Source organism: Acanthopagrus latus, chromosome 16, assembly GCF_904848185.1.
Source record: "Acanthopagrus latus isolate v.2019 chromosome 16, fAcaLat1.1, whole genome shotgun sequence".
In the NCBI taxonomy this organism is placed as follows: Eukaryota; Metazoa; Chordata; class Actinopteri; order Spariformes; family Sparidae; genus Acanthopagrus; species Acanthopagrus latus.
This window is the reverse complement of record NC_051054.1, coordinates 18,223,763-18,243,391: the sequence shown is the minus strand read 5'-3', so window position 1 is coordinate 18,243,391 and position 19,629 is coordinate 18,223,763. Positions and strand designations below refer to the sequence as shown.

The following is a 19,629-nucleotide window of genomic DNA, read 5'->3' as shown; positions in this document are numbered from 1 at the left end:
CTATTATTGATTTAAAAGAAAATTCAGTTAATATTCTTCATTAATGTATAACTAAATCTACAGTTTCATGATGTGAAGCAACATGGCATTTGTGATTTATTCACCTATTTAAGACTATTTAGGACATGCTAAGTCAAGTACTTGCATGGGCTGGAAAGTATTAAAGTTTTGTGAGCATTTTAACAGAATTCTATTGCCGGAAATATTCAGCACACTCCTCTGCAGAAATACAGAGTTGCAGGAGTCAACACGGAGTGTTTTATTTTGAAAAGTAACCGTATGTTGTTCGTTGATTCAGCGCTTTACTTCCTGTCTGCTCTGTGCTAGATTCAGCTGAATTGCTGCATCGTGCCCCATCATCTCCTTTTCCCTGCTGAGTCCCACTGCCAGATGTGTGTTCAAGTTTGTGGGGGCGTGGCTTTGGACGGAGCACTGATGGGATGGGGGGGTGGAACTTAGAGGAGGTGCCACTTTCAAATCTTGCTAGCTCGCTTGCTAGCTCTCCAGGATTGTAGACCCTAGCTTTAAGTAAATCACAAAGTTCTCATTTCTTTCTTTTAAACTTTCCAGATGTCATGTCTTCATACCTATCTGATAGGTTGCAGTATGTTAAAAATTAATGACACATTATCAAGCTATCTCAATTGTACAATAGGTGTGCTTCAGGGTTCTGTGTTAGACCATCTATAATTTGATCCTTATATCAATGATCTCTATTATGTTGTAGTTTCTGGGCTGTCTTCCTCAAAAGTGTCGGCATGTAGTATGTTGATAAAAGAATTCTGCGGAGGCAAGGCTGGGTGGAATGATAGAGCAATCTTTATTAAAACAGACTTGAGCCTAGCATCCGAACAGAGTGTGTGGCCACACCTCTGATATTCTCCAATCTAGGGCAAAGTAATGCCAAACGTTTTTGCCCCTTCTTGCCCTATCGGAACTCCTACGCCTTCGCTCTTAGGAATTCTACCAAGTGCCACACCCCTTTCTCTGGTGTGGGGGCCTTTTTTAAAGTCTGTTCTCCATAACCGCCTACTTGTCCCAATTGGTCACTTTGGTGGGTTCAAGGTACATCTATCCAATGGGAAAGAAGAGAAGGATGGGTCTGCCTCACATCCTCTATGAAATAACTCTTGTGTGCGTTACTTAACTTTGCTGATGTCAGCTAAAGTGGACAGGATGGTCTCTCTACACTTAAATGACAATGTATACCTTGAGTCAGCTCTTAACCTCCGGTGTGGGCTCCTTCCTGTAACTTATCTCTGAAGCCCACTTCAGGGCTGATCAGGGCTCCTGGTTGTGGGGACCCTCACACTGTCACATTCCCGCAGTTGTCTAAGGAGAGCATCTGGTCCCATCTCATCCTGTCTTCCTCCTATTCACTATTGTTTTAAACCCCAGGATGTGTAGGAAACACACAGACACTACAATGTGCCATGGGATAGTTATACAAATGTATGCCAATGACACTGTTTTATATACTCATGCAAAGGCAGCTGATCACAACTGATCATTCATGTCTTAGACTTAACATACACAAAAAAGTGAATGTTCTTCTCCCAAACCAAACAGCACATCAATGCTGACATTTTCATTAAGGCTGAGAAGATTGAAATAGTAAATTAGCTCAACTTTTTGACATAGACATAGACTCGGACCACCTCCAGGATGGCGCCATTGAACGAGAGCTCCAGACCGAACCAGAGTAATTATTAATATACTCCCATATGAAGAAGATGAGCCACAACTAGCTAATAATTAGTGGTCAAAGCTAAAGCAAGCTGGGATAAACTATCCATGCTCAAGTGGGTAAATTGCTGATTTGGAGCTTATTCTGCAAGAATTAAGAGTGATCAGCAAGGAAACCAAAGAATAATTAAGGACAGTTAAGGTACAGGTGAGGTAGTGAGTGGTCCTTATATAAACATTTATTTTAATTAATGTGAACAAAAAGCGAAGGGATTTTGATATGTGGTGGCAACTTTTATATTCAACTAAACCCAGAGATCGACTCTTGTAAAGGAAAGTCTGAGGCAAAAAACATCACTGAAAGAATTAATACTTTGATGCTGGTCGAGACTACACACACTACTCATCTGCTCATCAAGTCTATTCTCTGATAGACTACTTTTTAACATTCAAAAAAATACCTTTAGAGATTAGATAAATGTGAAATAGGCCCCAGCACTCTCTCAGATCATAGTCCTGTTGTCCACCTTGATACTAAGATGAATACTGCCCTCTGGTGGTTGAACTCAGACATAATGACAATAATCCAGCTATCAAGGAAAAACTGAACATCCGTGCTCTGGGATTCACTAAAGGCCAAGATTAGAGGCAAGATAACAGCCATTTTCTTCTACAAAAAACAAAACAAGACAACAAATAAACGACAAACTGAAGAAACCCCAAAAAGAACATTCAGGGACTCTCCAGGATAGGATTAAACCTAAAATCATAGAACTAAAGAAAGAAATACTGTAGATATATAGATAAATACACAAGAAGTACAAAAAAAACCAACTAATTTTTACAAAGCAACAATATAACAAGACAGGAGGGAGGCCATAGAAGCTTTTATCGTATAAGTTGTGAAAACAACAAGCTGACAGAACAGTACACAAAATAAGAAGCCTTACAACAAATTAAATAGAAACTAGTCTAGAAAAAAATTCTGAAATGTTTCAGAAACTATTACAATGCACCATATTCTCAACCACAAATGAGCGATGACTGACTTACTTACTGTCTTACATTTACTGAAGGACACAAATGATCAAAAAGATAAATTAATATCTTAAATATGAATAGAAGAACTGCAATCACAGTTACACAACAAAAACTTCATTCATTCTGGAAAGAGAAATGAGACTAGGATGTTGCACATCACCTCCCCTTTTCACCTCTTTATAGAGAGGTCTGATATTATAGGGGTAACAATGCCACCTGGGGAACAAAAAATGGCCCTGTTTGGCGATGATTATTGATAATTTTATCACAAGCTACGCAGACACTCCCAAGATTTATGAAAATGCTAAAGGAATATGGTTTACTATCTGAATATTAAATTAACAAAAATAAGACCCAGGTATTGACACTTAACTATGACCCGCCAACTGAGATTATGAAACTGTATAAATGGAATGGGGATGCAGAATATATACAATATAAAACAAAAATTGTGCTTGTGATGTACTGATTTGTGTTACTTTGCTGTTTACTATTGTTATTCAGTGATGCCTATACCTATATGAGGTTGTAATTATGGCCGGCCAAGGCACTGCAGATGGAAATTAGCTCCAAACTTACTCTGGTGCAATGCATCAACTGACAACATTAATGTCCCCACAAATAAAGATGAATTAACAATTTACTGACTGAAGTGAATTCCCAGAGTTGGCACTCAATGTAAGATAAAGTAGTGTGTTAAACAAAGGTTACCAGTCCTAACTTATCTTATCTTAAGCACTTCAGACTGTGGGGTCAGGGACAGTTTTAAAGAGTCTTAAGTTAATTTAGGGTGTGAGATAAGCTCAACAACAATCCTCTGAGAGTGTCGTGGTTCTGTGTCTTGTTGTGTCTCATGTTTTGATTCCTTGCCCTCTCGTGTCCTTTCGGTGTCTCCTGTGTTCTTCCCTCTGTGCTTTCCCCTCCCTTCTTGTTGCATGTTTGTCTCCCTCTATCTGTCAGCGTTCTGCTCATCAGCCAGACTCCCCTCACCTGCTGATCTCACCTCACCTGTTCCTCGTCTATTCATTAGTGTCTTTGTTCTCACTGCACTGTTTGTCAGTTTGTTGTGTGTGATGTCCCCAGTTAAGTCCCTGTGCTCCCACCTGTGTCATGTTGTAGTCAATGAAATTTGATGAATTATGATAAAGCAGGCTTAGGTGCTAAATAAATACTGTGATAGTATTTAAATTCTCCACAGAGAATAGAATACCCTGTAGTCAGCAGCTGTGCCTTGTGCCTGTCAGGACTTCTGTGAGGTTGTGATGCAACAACTATACAGCCACCTCCCTCAGAACATTAAAGCATTTAAACATGTTTTAGCAGACACCGGATTCCCTGAAAATGACCACAATCTGGCACTTTTAAGACAGAACCCATTATAACTAAACCCATGATTTTTTCCTAAACCTGAACCAAGTAGATTCAGTGCCTAAACCTAGCCATGTGACAATGAAGGTCCAATACACTTGTTGGACCTATTTTTAACTATGTATATATTGTTTATATTACATATCGCTCATCAAATTTAGCAATATTTTACCAGATTTTGTAGACAAAGTTTTCCATTTTGCATTCATTTTGTGATTATTCATGTCACAGACAAAAGGTAATAAAAAGACTAAAGAAAACAAATGGGGGAAAAAAGTAACATACAGTACATGCAACATGTCAAGTTTGATTGAATTTAAGAGTACATCCTTCAAATACCTCTGTTATTCATGCATCCTCCAGCAGTGGTTCCTGCAACCCATCTGCCCTCATACATGGTCGTGTTCCACTGACAGGAGGAGCTTCCATCAAGGAAGTCGGGACACAGGCTGCAGATGTCCATATCTGAGTAGTTCCTGCAGAAGTCTTCCAGCGTCATCCTGTTGAAATTTTTATCACATTTATTTTTATCACACTTATTTTTTCTTCTAGATCTGTGCTGACAATATATAAACCCTAAACTTGACATCTATGTCTGTCCAGACTCAGACTTCAAGATGATTAAATAATCACTCAGCTTCATCACATGATGGAACGACAGTCACCTGAAGCTCAATATCAGTAAAACCAGTGAGCTTGTGGTGGACTACTACTGTATCTCTATTAGTGTCTGAGGTAATGGGTTGCTTCATACATATGCACACAACCCAGCAGCACAGCAATTTCAAGATTCAAGCCCAAGATTAGTGACACCAATTTAGTATCTGAGCAAATGTGAAACAGTATCACAGTCTTCCCTTATGCTCCTGAGTTATGGTTTTGAATAATGGCCAGAAAAGTGTTTGTTTTTTTGAACATTATGATTATGAGACTTCATCAGTTTATTCTATCAGATCCTTGGGGTTTGAACTTGGACTAGTTTTTATATTGCTGCATGAGTAGTATTTTAACTATAGTGTATGTTGCCTAACATCTTTCATTTTTAATACATTACACAACAAACATATACTGTTTGACAGTTACTCTATAGACGTGAGTGGGATGGAAGACATTCAGATGATTAGAAAAGTGTCTTGTATTTGAAAATCAGCTGACCAGAACTCTCCATCATCAGCCACTGAGAGGCACATGTCCCGATCTTCAGCACTCACAGTTTTCCACAGAGATGACCTAGAAAATGGTTTGACATTTAAGTAGGAGAGGAGACAAGTTATGACAAGAGGCTAACAGAGGGCCTCAACATATGCAAATATAACACAGGTGATGTGGTCTGCAAAGAAAGAGGCCCATGTTTTAAGCTGCCTTTAAGGCATTGCATTACAGTGGCTTTCTTCACTGGCAATACAAAACCAGTTTAGAAAGACCAGGGGGCAATTCTACAGGACAGCTTAAGCAGGCTGTCATTATCCCTGCTCCACATAACCTTTCACATAATCACCTATGGGAATGTACAGTAAATACCACTCAGGATCATATTTCAGAAAAGCAAAACCTTTGGCTGTTAGAAACCTGTTGGCTTTTACTAAAAGTAGATTTGAAAAGTGGTGGAAATGCATCCTTAAGAGATGTGTTCTGTGTATGACAATATCTGCATCTTTGATTATTTTGTCGGAGGAAAACAATCTAGTATTTCTACAACAAAACATAGGAGCCATGTATTTGTGAAACAGTCACTAGTTGTTGGGAGTTGTTCTTACTGATCACTCCACTCTCCTCTCCACTCTCCTTTTCCCCAAGGGTTCCACAAACGCACCAGCTTTACCAGTTTCCCTTGGCTTATCACCTGCAGCAGGCATCATGGATGACAGCACCATTGTTAACATATGGGTTAAAATGCAATAACTTATCTGTTAAATCTGTAGTAAAATTGAGCTTCAGCTGGAGTTTAAAAAAAACAGACAGTTATCTGTATGATAACTATCAGAGATGTTTCATAAGATTCTTTTCTAAATCCAAATGCAGTGCTTAAAGTGTATCTCTTCACCTCCTTCACACCCGTAACAGTGTAGGCATGTCCCTGGACCAATCCATTCGGCAATACATTGTTGGCAGGAGTGTCCTACAAACCAAAGACATTAATCAATGCTGGAACCTGATTTTCCCATGACTTCAAAATTAAAGGTGCAATATAGAAAAAATCTAGTTTAAAACATTCAAAACTTAGCTAAAATTTTCAGCAGAATGTGAAGAAAGAAAAGTTTATGATATTATGCCAAAGAAGTCTATGCATTTTGATGCTGGGATTTCCACTGAACTTTGCATGCTAACCAGTTAGCCACAGGCCTGAAAACCTGATAGATACCAACACTGAGCTAACAAGCTAACAGTAGCTGCAGTCATAGAATGTTTAAAATCAAGAAGAGCATGAAAGGTTAACTTGCAGGTTGGCTTTGCCCACTACTCTGCTCAGCAGTGTTTTTCCTGTTGGCTCCACTGTTCAGTCACTAAATGAAAATTCTTTCACAGGAAAAATCAAAAAACCCTCCATGATATCAAGAACATAAATACAACGAGTAGTAACTGATCAGTTGGAGGTGTGACAGATGTTATGTGCTGTTAGGTTATGTGCCTTTTCAGTGATTGCCTTACTCAGTTTATTAGAAAAGCATCTTTAAACAAGTCAACTGACACATTTCAGCTGCTCTTTGTTAAAAATGAAATTTCACTATATCGTTTATCTCATTTATCTCTCTAAATCGTCTAATATGCACTTTACATAAAAAAAAAAGAAAGAAAAGAAAATTGATTGATATGTTTGTGCCTACCCCTTTAGGTGTACCACAGCCCATCAATGACTTGGACTGGCCAGCTCTGCACATCAGCTCCCACAGGTTTGATGGAGGCTCTGACAGCTGGATACACATGTGGACACCACCAGTGAAGTCCATCAGAGCCTCTGCAGGAGTCCCAGCCTGCATGTCAGTGTAGGAACCACACACCCTGACACAAATGGATGTGACATTAATTTCACAGATTCTCAAGAAAATAAAAAAACTTCTTGCGATAAGAACACATATTTATGTCTGAGAAACAGTTTATTTTTCTTTGTATACTTGGCATAGGCTTTCTCCAGCAAAGCAGGCCAGAACTCATTTGGGTCTTTGGAGTGAACGAAGATCAGTCTCCCATTGATTGTTGGTAGCTTGTCATCAATTACCACGTCCACCCACCTTCCAAATCTCCAGAACTGTTAAAGAATATATAAAATGACATTTTTTATTTGATAATAAATCAATTTATCGTCAAATGACTGTTGACTTAAAAGTAAAAAATGACATTTCATGTGTTCTAATTTTCACATTGTCATTAATAATAAGTAACACATATTTTTGTTGTTTTGCCTCTGCCTAACAAATGTGATACTTCCACATGAAACAGTGACCTTCAGTCAGGTATTTTTATGTGAGACACGTGATCGGATGCTTCGTGACTTTGCCAGGCTAATAAAACCCTCCACTACATGAACATGAAGAAGAAGCCTTGAATAGTTTGGCTTTACTGTATAAGTAAAATCACTGTCCTCTTTGTTTCTACATTTAAATCTGAAATTCAGCCAATGAACCTGGTGGTTGTTAAACATCATTCCTGACTTCATTCTTGAACTTCAAACCAACAACTGACAGAACTATCTCACCCAGCCACTCTGGAGCTGTGAACATCATGGTCACATGGTCTCCTGCTAATAGAGACCATGTGATATGATAAAAAGCTTCTGGGACAGCTACCAGAAAGCCTCTGAGGTGAGATAATGTTATCAGCTCATATTGATTCATGTCATTTACTGAAGCAAATACAAAGTGTGTGTCTTGCGTGAAACAATATTAGAATTCTCTCATAAATCATGATGAAATCATTGTACTGCCTGCTATACTCTACTGGAAAGTCTCACTATAATCAGTGCTTAGCGATTTGAGAAATAATAACTGGTTGTGCTGTCAGTATCTACCCTGAAGTGGAACAGCCCGCAGTAGTCCTCATCAAATGTTTGGTCAAGAGGAACAACTTGCCCAAGGATGTCAGGCTGGAATGTCAATGCTCCAATAGATGCAAGAAACCAGCAATTACCTGAGTAGAAGATAGGTGGCCATTAAGTTGTCAGAAAACATTAAGGTGAAACCAGTAAAATGTTATAAATTAAATGTTAATAAATGTTTTTCCTACCAAGTATTCCTTGACCAAAGTCAAACCTGGACACCCCATCAAGTACAAAGGCTGGATTAGGAGCAATTTTCTGAAACATTAATGATAGATACAGGATAGGGTTGCATTTTTCAAGTTTATCATAATACAATAATTACATGCCCACATGCACATTTAAACATGTATTGGTCACTATATTTACTACTACTTTTCATACAGTTAAAGATCCTGCTATGCCTTTCATTCCTCACAAAAACTGGATATGTAAAAAGGTAATTTGAGGCATGGCATCACTAGTTGCATCACAGCAAGCAACTGAGCTAACCAACCTTTGTAAGAATACTGGCTATGAAGTGTTAACTTCAAGGCCAGTATTGACAGTTACATTTTTATTTCATTTTTTTTAAAAAAAGGACTTATTCAATATGACACAGTATCAACACAGTAAGGGACTGTACAAAATGTTTGATGCATGGCATCAATGGTATCCCTCAACCTGGGATGTAATTCAAAAAATGAAGTTTGATATTAGAACACTATTTAATTATTAAAGTTTAGTATAGTTGAACTCGGCCTGCATATTGGTTAGGACTCACAATGCGGATATGCAGTGTAACAATTCTCTGAAGTCTGTCATAGACTTTATTTCCAAGCTTTTATAAATCATACAATCTGCATGTGCAGGTGGAGAGGATGTACCAAGTGAGCTGACTGGAGAAGGCAGTGTGTCTGCAGCCACTGCACTGTATCCAGTGTGCTCTGTGGGACGATGTGGGAATGACATGGTGACACAGAACTGACTGAGGAAATATTGATTTATGATTTGAGTTTGCTGATATTTTTTCACAACAGAAAGGTGTTTAAGTAATAGATATTACATTTAACTACAAGCACAAGTACAGACGTGCTTCCAACCTGCAGTTACACCTAGAAAGCTTTTCTTGTAAACAGTCCAGATGTCTGCTGTGGTAGAGACATGTTGTAAACCCTCAAATGTTTGTTTTAGCTCAACCTGCATGTTAGCATATTCTCTGTCTGCATAGCTGGAAAACAACTTCCTGCACATTTGCCTGAGACTCTGTTTGTCACTGGTATTTTGCTTATTAGTTGCCTGAAGGCAACTGACTCAACAGTTGACAGAGGATGCATGTCATCGACACCGTGCCTAGCAGTCAATTTATTCAGCTCTGCCTGGCTTATCAGCTGCACTGCAGTCCATGTAAAAGCTAGATTTGTTGCATGGAGTAGCGCCTTCAGCGTCCATGGGGCTGGGGTCTTTCACTACTAGCTTTGTCGAAGTGTGTTGCTTCAACAGCTGCTTCATAAGATTTGAATTGCTACTCTTTGATGTGGATAGGTTCTTTACAACTGTAGAGCTCTAACTGACAGCTCACTGCTACATTTTTGTCTTTAATTTCGACAAGCACACTGTCAGCACTGTCAGCCATGCTGTGGTTTAATGCTGATTGATTGATTCGATTGGTGTATCATTGCGCCACCATCCTGCGATGTTAGAGCAGATGCAGCTAAAGTAGGCCTATCTGTCTTCTTGTCGGCAAGTGTTCATTTTTCACAAAAGAGACAAAGCGCAAGTAACCCACATATTCAAATTTCAGTAATTGTAATTGCGTGATATGATTAAAAAAATATTTTGTTACAAGCTTGTTACCACTAAAAGTAGTAGAATTACAGTAACGTGTCACTTTGCAGTGCATTACACCTGACACTGTGAATGAGGCTCCTGGACTGAAGACACAGCGTGCTTAACCAATGGCCAGTGTGCATTCACTCGACATTGGGTAAGTTAGATTAGGTTCAGCCTTACTCACCCCAATGACTTTTGTACAGTCCCTAAACATAAACCATTAGAATGACATGTTGAGAATTGTCTGTTTTTTTTTCTTTCTGACAACTGGCTTTTACTCAAGGATGAGAAACTGTGTCAACCAGCAGCCGATATGGCAGTCATGCAAAAAAAGTAAAAACAAAAACAAAACAATGAAACATGAAAATTTGACTGTTACTTGTCACTCAGGTCGAGTCTGAACACTGAATCACTCAAAGATTCTTGCATTAATCTCAGCTGAATCAGTTTATCTCTCTGCTGGTAACTCCAGCAAACTAGATGCTTGATTAAACCTTAACATTTATTGTCACACAGGTTTAACCCTTCCAAATCACTCACCGCTGGCCTCAGCCACACCACTTTTTCCAGGTCAGAAGGGCTCAGAAGCCCATAGCCAATGGAGCTCCTGTCAGGGGGGAACATCTTATCGATGTACCTTAGTCCTTGAATGACGAAGGACTGTTTCAGTGACTTGTAGTCTTGGTTGAGGAATTTCTCAGGGTTGGTGGCGCTCCCATATCCATTTTGCTTGTGACGAGCCTCCAAGATGTTCAGACACACACCGGGAGGAGGCATTGTTGCAGTGTTTGGGCTATGTTCAGAAAATGTAGATGAATAACTATTTTAATAATTTTGCAGACAGAAGCAGACGAGTGGGAACTTAAAGGAAAAACCAACACACTGTCAAAGTAGGGTGTTGGTCCACCACAGGCTGACAGGACAGCTTCAGTGCATCTCAGCATAGGTTATGCAAGTGTAGTGTTCTCTGCTTGACGGGTGAACACTATTCTATTCATATGACACACATGACTAATCACATGTACGGTCAGAACAATAATAACCAGTCACATTGTTCTGGAAATTCTGTTTCATATTTGCTAAATCCTTCACATCTACAGCAGCAGTTAACATCAAATTTATATTTAAGAACAAGTTTGGTCGCTGTTAGATTTAGTTTCATGTTGATAAGTGCCGACAATGAAGAGCCAGCTTTATGCTTGTTGTTTATACCTCTAAAATGAGGAAACAGATTCAACATTCTGTAGCATGCTTTCAAAACTACAAATCAAATTTCTACAAATTATGAGAAATTTACATTCTGCTTTACTTCAGCTTTGATGAGTAATAGTAAACTTGAGGGATTTTTCCTGCTGTTTTCACTTTGGTTCAATATTTCTCCTTTAACTTAAGCAGTTCAGTGACCCTTTGTGCTATGCCCTTTTTTGTTTGTTTGTTTGTTTGTTTGTTCGTTTTCAAAAATAATCTCTTTTTGTTTTCGTGACAGAATAAATTGCAAAAACGAACCGACCTTAAATGACAATACAATTTCATAATGTTTCACTTTTTATATTAAGGGAACCCTGCCACCTTTCTAGCTTGAAACTGGTTAGCTAGTTCTGAGACCTTATTACTTAGTTTTACTCAGTCATGGAAAGATATTTAACATTGTACATACTAAAATTCTGAGTGTGAATTTCCTCTCTAAAAAAACAACTAAGTGCCCCAACTGAATTTGAGAAAACTAGTTAAGGCAGTTTTGTAATGATTCAGAACATTTCAACTTTTCGAATCATATGTACTTGATATTAATTCAGTTGTACTTAAATCCCTTAGTTACATAATTTAACAGTTCACAGTTCAGTTAGACATCCTTGAAGTCTCCCAATTTCTTTCAAATGGGATTTCAAAGCTGAAAATACTAACTTTTATATTTTCTATATTTGATTCATGAACTTTTTCACTGTTCTTCTCTGATTTTTCTTCTTTTTCCCACACAAGACTGAATTTAATACTAATAATCATGGTGAACAATGTTTTCATTTGAATAGACAACCATGATGATTATCTTAAAATGTATTATAGGCACACATTTTGTTTAAGTTAATCCACCAAGTTAATGAGAAAAAATGTGTTGATTCTTTATGGCTTCTGGCAATGTGGAAGCATCTGCACTAGATTTTTTTAATTCTAATTTTAAATCTCAACTTCCTTATTAACTTTTTCCCCTTTTACAGTAATGTATGTATTGTAGACAACTTTGTCTAGAGCTCACATATCAGTCAAAAGTCAGTCAGTCAAAATGAATAAAATAACATGCTGCCTGGTTTCCTGCAGCAAAAACTGTCATACTAGGCTGTAAACCATTAACATCAATATACAGCAAGCTTCTATATTGTGAAATGAACTGTTTTAAAAAGGTAGCTGTCTTTTGAAGCCCTTACCTCAGCGGCGTGGGAGAGAATGAGTGGTTGGGTGGTTCTGCTGGCAAAGCTCCTTGTCTTAAATAATACCTGTAAACGCCTGAAGCTTCCCACGTGTGCATCTTCCACAAAACAGCTAAGTCATTGTGCTGAACATCTTGGATGCAATATTTAACGATGTAGTGATTCTGGAATACAGATGGCATTATGCTGGCTTCCAGCACCACAGTAAGAAGTTATTTCATGCATCCTCATGAATACCTGTCCCCAGGGTTTCTCCAGCAGAACATTTGATTGTAATGAGATGATAATTATTATGTACCTCATCTGTCTATAGTTTTTAAGTTATGGCTGATAGGTGTGTAACTTACAGTGTTGGGGAAGCCACATTACAAGCATAGCTTGTAAAACTACATGCTGTTCATCCTGGCAGTAGTTTGAACAAACTACATTTCTACCCCTGGAGAAATGTAGTTTTGAAAACTACTGCCAAAAAAAAGTAGCTTTAGCAACTACTCATACTTATTCTACTTATTTAACTCAGCGTTAAATTAATCAATATATAGTGTATATGAAACAAAATACAATAGCCTACAAAAAAATCACATGCCAGCAGAAATTTGCCTCTGAATTCAAGTTTTATTTTTTAAAGAACAAAAGCAGAATCGCTTGTTGACACGACACAGAGCAGTCTCTGTCTCATCAGACAGCCAGTTCCATTTGACATTAAAAACATCTTTACCAACACTAAAAAGCCGCTCACATGCTGCACTGGCTGGGACACCAGTGCTGAACTTCACAAACACTGTGGACCTTTTGGGTAGAGATTTGAAAGAATTTTGTGGGGAATCATCTGGTGGCTTCACAAAGGCTTCCACCTCATCCACTTTGTCATCAAAGAAAAATAAAATAAAAATGTATGTTATATAGGTCTTTTTTTTTGTTTTGTTTTTTTAAATAAAAAGATATTTCACGTTATTGGCCACAATTGGAGTTTATAAATTGAGTAAAGAAGTAGTTGAAATACTTGACACAGCACTTTATTCTCGACATTTCGATTTTATTCTCACGTTATTGGCCAAAATTGTAGTTTATAAATTGAGTAGTTTAACCACAAAAAATTACCCAAGAAGTAGTTGAAATACTTGACGCAGCACAAAATATGAATGTAGTTTTACTACCAGCAAGTTACAGCAAATTGTAGTTAAGCTATGTAGTTCTACTACATGTAGTTTAAGTCTCCCCAACACTGGTGACTTGTTTGTATATTTGGGAAGAAGATTTACTTTCACTATGTTACGTAATCCCTGAAACCCCTTCCAAAGCCGCTGGCATGAAGATGCAAGCACTTCTCAAGAAATCAAAAGTCTGTGCCAATCTACATTTCCATGGAAGAAATGAGCTGATTAAAACCCGCAATTAAAACCTACAAGCTTATTCTTGTATGACAACCCAGTTCTGTGCTCAAGGCATGTTGAACAATACAAACAAAATGGCAAAGTGGCATCTAGTGGTGGTTGCAGATTGCAGCCAACTGAAGCAATGAAAAGTGAGTCCATGATTCCTGAAGACATTACTGAGAGGGAGTAGGTAGATGATGAAAAGAAGAAGACCCAGGACAGAACCCTGCAGAACACCACTATTGACTGGGGAAGGATGGGATTTGTAGTTCTTCAGCTGTACCAATTGTGTGCGACCAGAGAGGTAGGAGGTGAACCAGGAGAGAGTGGTGTGATTTAGTCCAATGAAGATTAGGCGGTTAAGGAGGATGCTATGGGAGATGTGTCGAATGAGTGGGTGGGTGGTTCTGCAGGTAAAGCTCCCTGTCTTAATAATACCTGTAAACCCCTGAAGCTTCCCACGTGTGCAAGGTGTTCCTTAATAAGATGAGTATGATGTCCGGAATCTGCTGCCATGAGAAGGTTGTTGGTGATCTTTGCCAGAGCTGTTTCGGTGCTGTGATGCGTGACCAGATTGAAACTGTTCATAGAGGGTATTGTGAGTGAGATGATATGGACCTGTGCAGCAACCACTTTTTCCAGGATTTTGGACAGAAACAGAAGGTTTGACATTGGTCGGAAATTGTTGAGATCATTGGGGTCCAAGCCAGGTTTTTTGAATATTCGCGTGATTATTGCTGATTTGAGGGGGGCTGGAATTGAGCCAGAGGAGAGGGAGGAGTGTATGATGTCGGTAATGAGTGGGAAAAGAGAAGGGGGATGGAGTTTAACAAGATTTGTAGGTAGAGGGTCAAGACTACGGGTGGGGGACTTAAGTTTCTGAATGATGGTGGATATTTCAGTAGTGAGAGAGGGGATATTGTCGCACAAACGACTTCTCTTTTCTTGGTTGGTCCAAAAGATTTCAAAGATCAAAAAGTCACCAGGAGTCCTCAAGGCTGAGTGCAGCAGGACTTTATTTGCCGGCAAAAAAGAACAGGATCAGACACAGACAAAATCCACGAAAAAACCAAACTGACCCGCGGCTCAAAGCCCCTAACATCCTCTTTTAAACGCAGAAAAGTGGGTGTGTCCGTTTGGAAAACATGGCTTCAACCAATCACTATTCTGCTTAATTTCTGCAGACACTGTTATTTCTTTATGGAAAAACACCATATTTCTTTTGGAAAATCTCAGTACCTTCTGCGCTTGCATGAAGATTGGCGTGTATGCAGAACTGCATGTCGACCAGTTGCTCTTCGCCTTGCTTTGGTTTTTTAAGGAGGTGCTCTCCCTGTGTCCTTATCACTGGCTTACTCTGGCCTTCAGTTAACTCCTCTTCCTGATGCATCCCATTATATCTGATCACTTTTTGAACTGTATTTTTAAACTTAATGAAAGTGTTACATGTTTGGTTATATGATATTATTCTTAGATTTGTGGTTACATTTTCACACTTGACATTATCTGACCATAGCAGCTTTAGTCAGCAGATGCACTTTTCAGTCAGCTGGTGCCCAGTAGTATGTTTCAGCAACCCTTTTACACTTGTTCCCCCTTGTTTCTTACTTTTATCATTATAATACTTACTGTCAGTTACCATTAGTCACTATTTACTAACTGTGGTTATTTTATACTGACCACTATCTACTTACTATGGTTATTTTACACTAGAATATAAGAGGTGGCGCAGGAATAATGCAGTATTTACAGTTATTCCTCTTGCATGGGGGAGGTAGTTGATTATGAATTAAGAATTTTGCTGGTGAAGAAGTCCATGAAATGATTGCAAAGGCTAGTAGAGTACATGTGGGAGGCAAGAGTGTCAGGGGGCCATAATATATTGTTGAGTGTGGTGAACAGAGTGCGTGTGTTTCCTTGAGCAGTCCCAACGACAGTGGCGTAGTATTCCATTTTGGCCTTGGCTATGGCATCTTTATATTTCAGCAGGTGGTTATGGTACATGTTATTGTGAATAGTGAGACCGTTTTTTTCTTGAGAGGCGTTCCAGTCGACGTCCTTCAGTTTTGAGTCCACGGAGTTCCGGGGTGTACCAGGGGGCAGAGCGTGTGAAGGTGACAGACCGTGTTTTTGATGGTGCGAGTGTGTCCAGGAGGTTGTTGACTCCATAGTTATAGTGAGATACCAGATCCTCGGGTGTGGTTAAGTGGTCAGTGCTAGGGAGAGAATTTATTGCAGCTGAGAGAGTTGATGGATTGATGTTCTTGATGTTTCTGAATGTAATGTAACAGGGTGCTTTCATTTTGGATAAGGGTAAGTTAACAGTAAGAGTTATAAGCTTGTGATCTGACAGGGGAAAATCTGAAATAGTGTATTTGAGTGGTGATACGCCAGTGCAACAAATGAGATCCAGAATATGTCCTCTTGAGTGGGTGGGAGTGTTAATAAACTGATGGATACCAAAACTGTCCAGGCAAGATGTAAATTGTTTCGTAAGAGAGCTGTCCATGTCGTCCATGTGAATATTAAAGTCCCCTAGAAGTATTATGTTGGGTGACAGAGAGCATAAAATGGCAACGAAGTTCGAGAATTCATTTACAAAACCAGAGTTACGTTTAGGTGGACGGTAAATAACAGCTAAAGTAGTGGGGGTGGTTCCATCGATTTTCAGTGCAGTGGATTCAAGTGATGTGTGAGGGGTGACTGGGAGAGAGGAGACCTTGTATTTCTCGTTGTAGAGTATTGCCAGACCGCCCCCGCGTCCTGAGGGACGAGCTTGACAGGTGTGGATGAAGCCGTGTGGGGTGCATAGGTTGAGTTCAGTGTAATCGCTGGGTTGCTGCCATGTCTCAGTCAAGGACAAAAAGTCAAATTTGTGATCATTCACTAGATCGTGAATGAGCTGTTCCCTGTTAGAGATGGAGTGGACATTAAGCCGGCCCATGGAGATGTTGCTTTCACTGGGACCAGTGCTAGTGACTTGGCTAGTTAGCAGAGAGTTATTTCTGCCTCTGCTACTGATGGCTTTAGGGCGATGGTGTCTGTTGGTGACATGGACGGGGATGGGAAGAGGCCGAGCGGTAGCATGCTCAGCCCACAAGGGGGAGGAAGGGGTAGCATGCTGCCTGTTGGTTATTCCAACAGGAATAGCCAAAACAGAAAAGTTAAAAGCATCAACAGCATCAGCAGGACCTGCATTGTTGGGGACAGGGCTTTGTGGGGTGGAGCCAGTGGTCTGGCCAGGGTCCTGCTGGAGAGACCATCAATTGGTGTTAAAAGCAATGACGTTAATGAAGTTTTGGGTTAGAATGCCTGTTCCTTTCCTGTTAAGATGTAGCCCATTATGCTTAAACAAGTCCCACTTAGTCCAGAAGGAGTTAAAATAACTGATAAAACCAAGACCAGTGACAGTGGTAAAATTTTCCATCCACCAGTGGAGACTAAAGACAGCTAAAACGCTCAGCGCTCTTTGTCAGAGAGGGGGTAGGACCAGATAAAATACACCTCCTCCTCAGACTTTCAACTGAGGTGGCCAGAGACTCAAGGTCATAGTGAAGTTTAATTGACTGCCTGGACATGATGTCATTTGTGCCAGAGTGTGAAATTACAGTGTGAACAGAGGGATGAATGCCCAGGAGAGCTGGGATCAGTTCAATAAAATCAGCCGTTTCACCTCTAGAGAGACAGTAGGTTATTGCATCAGGGAGCCTTAAAAATCTAACAATGGAGTCGCTGACAATTAAAATCTCAGGTTGGACTGTACCAAGGTTATCATTGAACTGAACTCAGGTGACGTGAGCTGGTCTCGGTCAGGGGGGATGGATGATTGCGCACCTGTCTTTCGTGAGGAAGCAGAAGACGCCGGTGCTGACACGGAGGTCTCCGAGTCCGCAGGTGACAGACAGGGTCGCTTGCCGCTGGGGGCCATCGGGGAAGGGGAGCCTGAGGAAGAGGTGGAAGTGAAAGGTGCATGGTGCTTTCTCAATGCAGGTTGGGCCAGGACGGTCCTGTGAGCCAAATGACGGGGAGCAGAATCGGGCGTGTCAGGCTCGGCGAGCAATGAGAAAAAGTTACTGAGCGGGATGTCAGCATCAGGTGGGTCATAGACAGGAAGGGAAAGGCGCTTGGTGCCCTTTACTATCAAGGCCCAGGTGGGGGACTGCGGTGAAGATGGGCCGGGGACATCGGGAGGAGTAGTGGATGAAATTGGTGTCCAAGGCGGCTGGTCGACCCGGGGCTCAAGATGCGCCAGCCGGGAACACAGGTCAGATTGTTGCTGAAGGAGTTCCACAATGAGCGGCTCTATGGACTTCAGCTCCATGGACACAGCACTATCCATAATCTCTGATGAAGCCATCAGAGGAGCTGAAAACAGAGAAAAACACACAGAGCCAGCAAGACGCGGACAGACAGAGGTAGAGTTTTGAAGGAACTATCAGCTAGAGAGTGCAGGGCCCAGAGTGGAGACTTACACACCAGGGCTCCGTGAAAGGAGCCCAAAGCAGAGAAATCAACTCAGAAAGTGGATAAGGTAGGCTGAATGGAAGAAAACTTATCGGCAGGGGCCTGAATCAGGCCTGCTACAGTGAGATTGGCTCGGGTAGAAATTCCGGTTTTCGCTGATAAATTAGAGCAGGATGAAAAGTTAGCAGTAGCTTGTTCTGGAAGAGTATTAGGGCCAGCGATAAGGGAAAAAAATGAGAGGAGGAAGTTATTTTTTTCATTATGATAATAAAATCGAAATGTCAAAAATAAAGTGGAAGCATAATGTGAACAATGTCGAAGTGTTGAAAATAAAGTCAACTCTTCTGGTCCCTCAACTTCAGACTGACAGCTTTGTGAGCTGCCTGAGCATCTGGTCTCTGTCATTACTACATCCTTTCAATTTCAGCTTGCGCAAATGCGGCCTCCTCTTTCATGTTTGTGTAGTTTTTCCTTCTGAACAAACAAAGTTTTTGGCGCAATCTCTCCAAAGTCCTAACACTGACAACTACACTGTGTATATTAGCTAAAAGAGAAATAATTTATTTGTTACTAATGCCCATTCTGAAATACAGTTTCACCAGTTCATCTACCCAAGGCATTTTGTCGAGGCAGTCATATGCACTGTTTGATGTAAGTCTCAATAGGTCGACTTTTATCTTGAGATGTCAACATTTCGACTTTATTCACAAAATTATATTCCAACTTTATTCTCGACATTTCGACTTTATTCTCACGTTATTGGCCAAAATTTTAGTTTATAAATTGAGTAGTTAAACCACAAAAAATTACCCAAGAAGTAGTTGAAATACTTGACGCAGCACAAAATATGAATGTAGTTTTACTACCAGCAAGTTGCAGCAATTTGTAGTTAAGCTATGTAGTTCTACTACATGTAGTTTAAGTCTCCCCAACACTGGTGACTTGTATGTACTTGTATACAAGAAGATTTACTTTCACTATGTTACGCAATCCCTGAAACCCCTTCCAAAGCCGCTGGCATGAAGATGCAAGCACTTCTCAAGAAATAAAAAGGCTGTGCCAATCTACATTTCCCTGGAAGAAATGAGCTGATTAAAACCTGCAATTAAAACCCACAAGCTTATTCTTGTATGACAACCCAGTTCTGTGCTCAAGACATGTTGAACAATACAAACAAAATGTACTGCTGTCTGGCTGGGCTACCTGTTGCACTGAGAGTAAACTCAACTAGTAAGCTGTGTGGGATTTAGTGGCATCTAGTGGTGTGGTTGCAGATTGCAGCCAACTGACAAACCCTCTTCTCACCATCTCCTAAAGTGGTGACTAAAAACTAGAAAATCGTGAAAAGCCCTCTCTCTAGGGAGGAACCCACCCCCCAGTTAAAAAGAGAGTGTGTAGATGGGAGATTAGCAGTCTCGACAGT

The 19,629-nt window shown here is 40.1% G+C and overlaps 1 protein-coding gene across 1 annotated transcript in view; it reads right to left on the bottom strand.

The window, feature by feature from the left end:
• LOC119004960 (calpain-1 catalytic subunit-like) overlaps nt 1-19,629 on the bottom strand; it is a 42,233-nt gene that overhangs the window by 5,969 nt on the left and 16,635 nt on the right. The window contains exons 2-10 of the mRNA XM_037072307.1: nt 10,481-10,733; nt 8,317-8,386; nt 8,102-8,220; nt 7,209-7,342; nt 6,921-7,095; nt 6,140-6,214; nt 5,853-5,938; nt 5,251-5,325; nt 4,435-4,595 (exon numbers count right to left, since the gene is read on the bottom strand). Of these exons, the coding sequence (XP_036928202.1) occupies nt 4,435-4,595; nt 5,251-5,325; nt 5,853-5,938; nt 6,140-6,214; nt 6,921-7,095; nt 7,209-7,342; nt 8,102-8,220; nt 8,317-8,386; nt 10,481-10,717 (1,132 nt within the window). The 5' untranslated portion in view covers nt 10,718-10,733. The remainder of the gene's footprint in view (nt 1-4,434; nt 4,596-5,250; nt 5,326-5,852; nt 5,939-6,139; nt 6,215-6,920; nt 7,096-7,208; nt 7,343-8,101; nt 8,221-8,316; nt 8,387-10,480; nt 10,734-19,629) is intronic.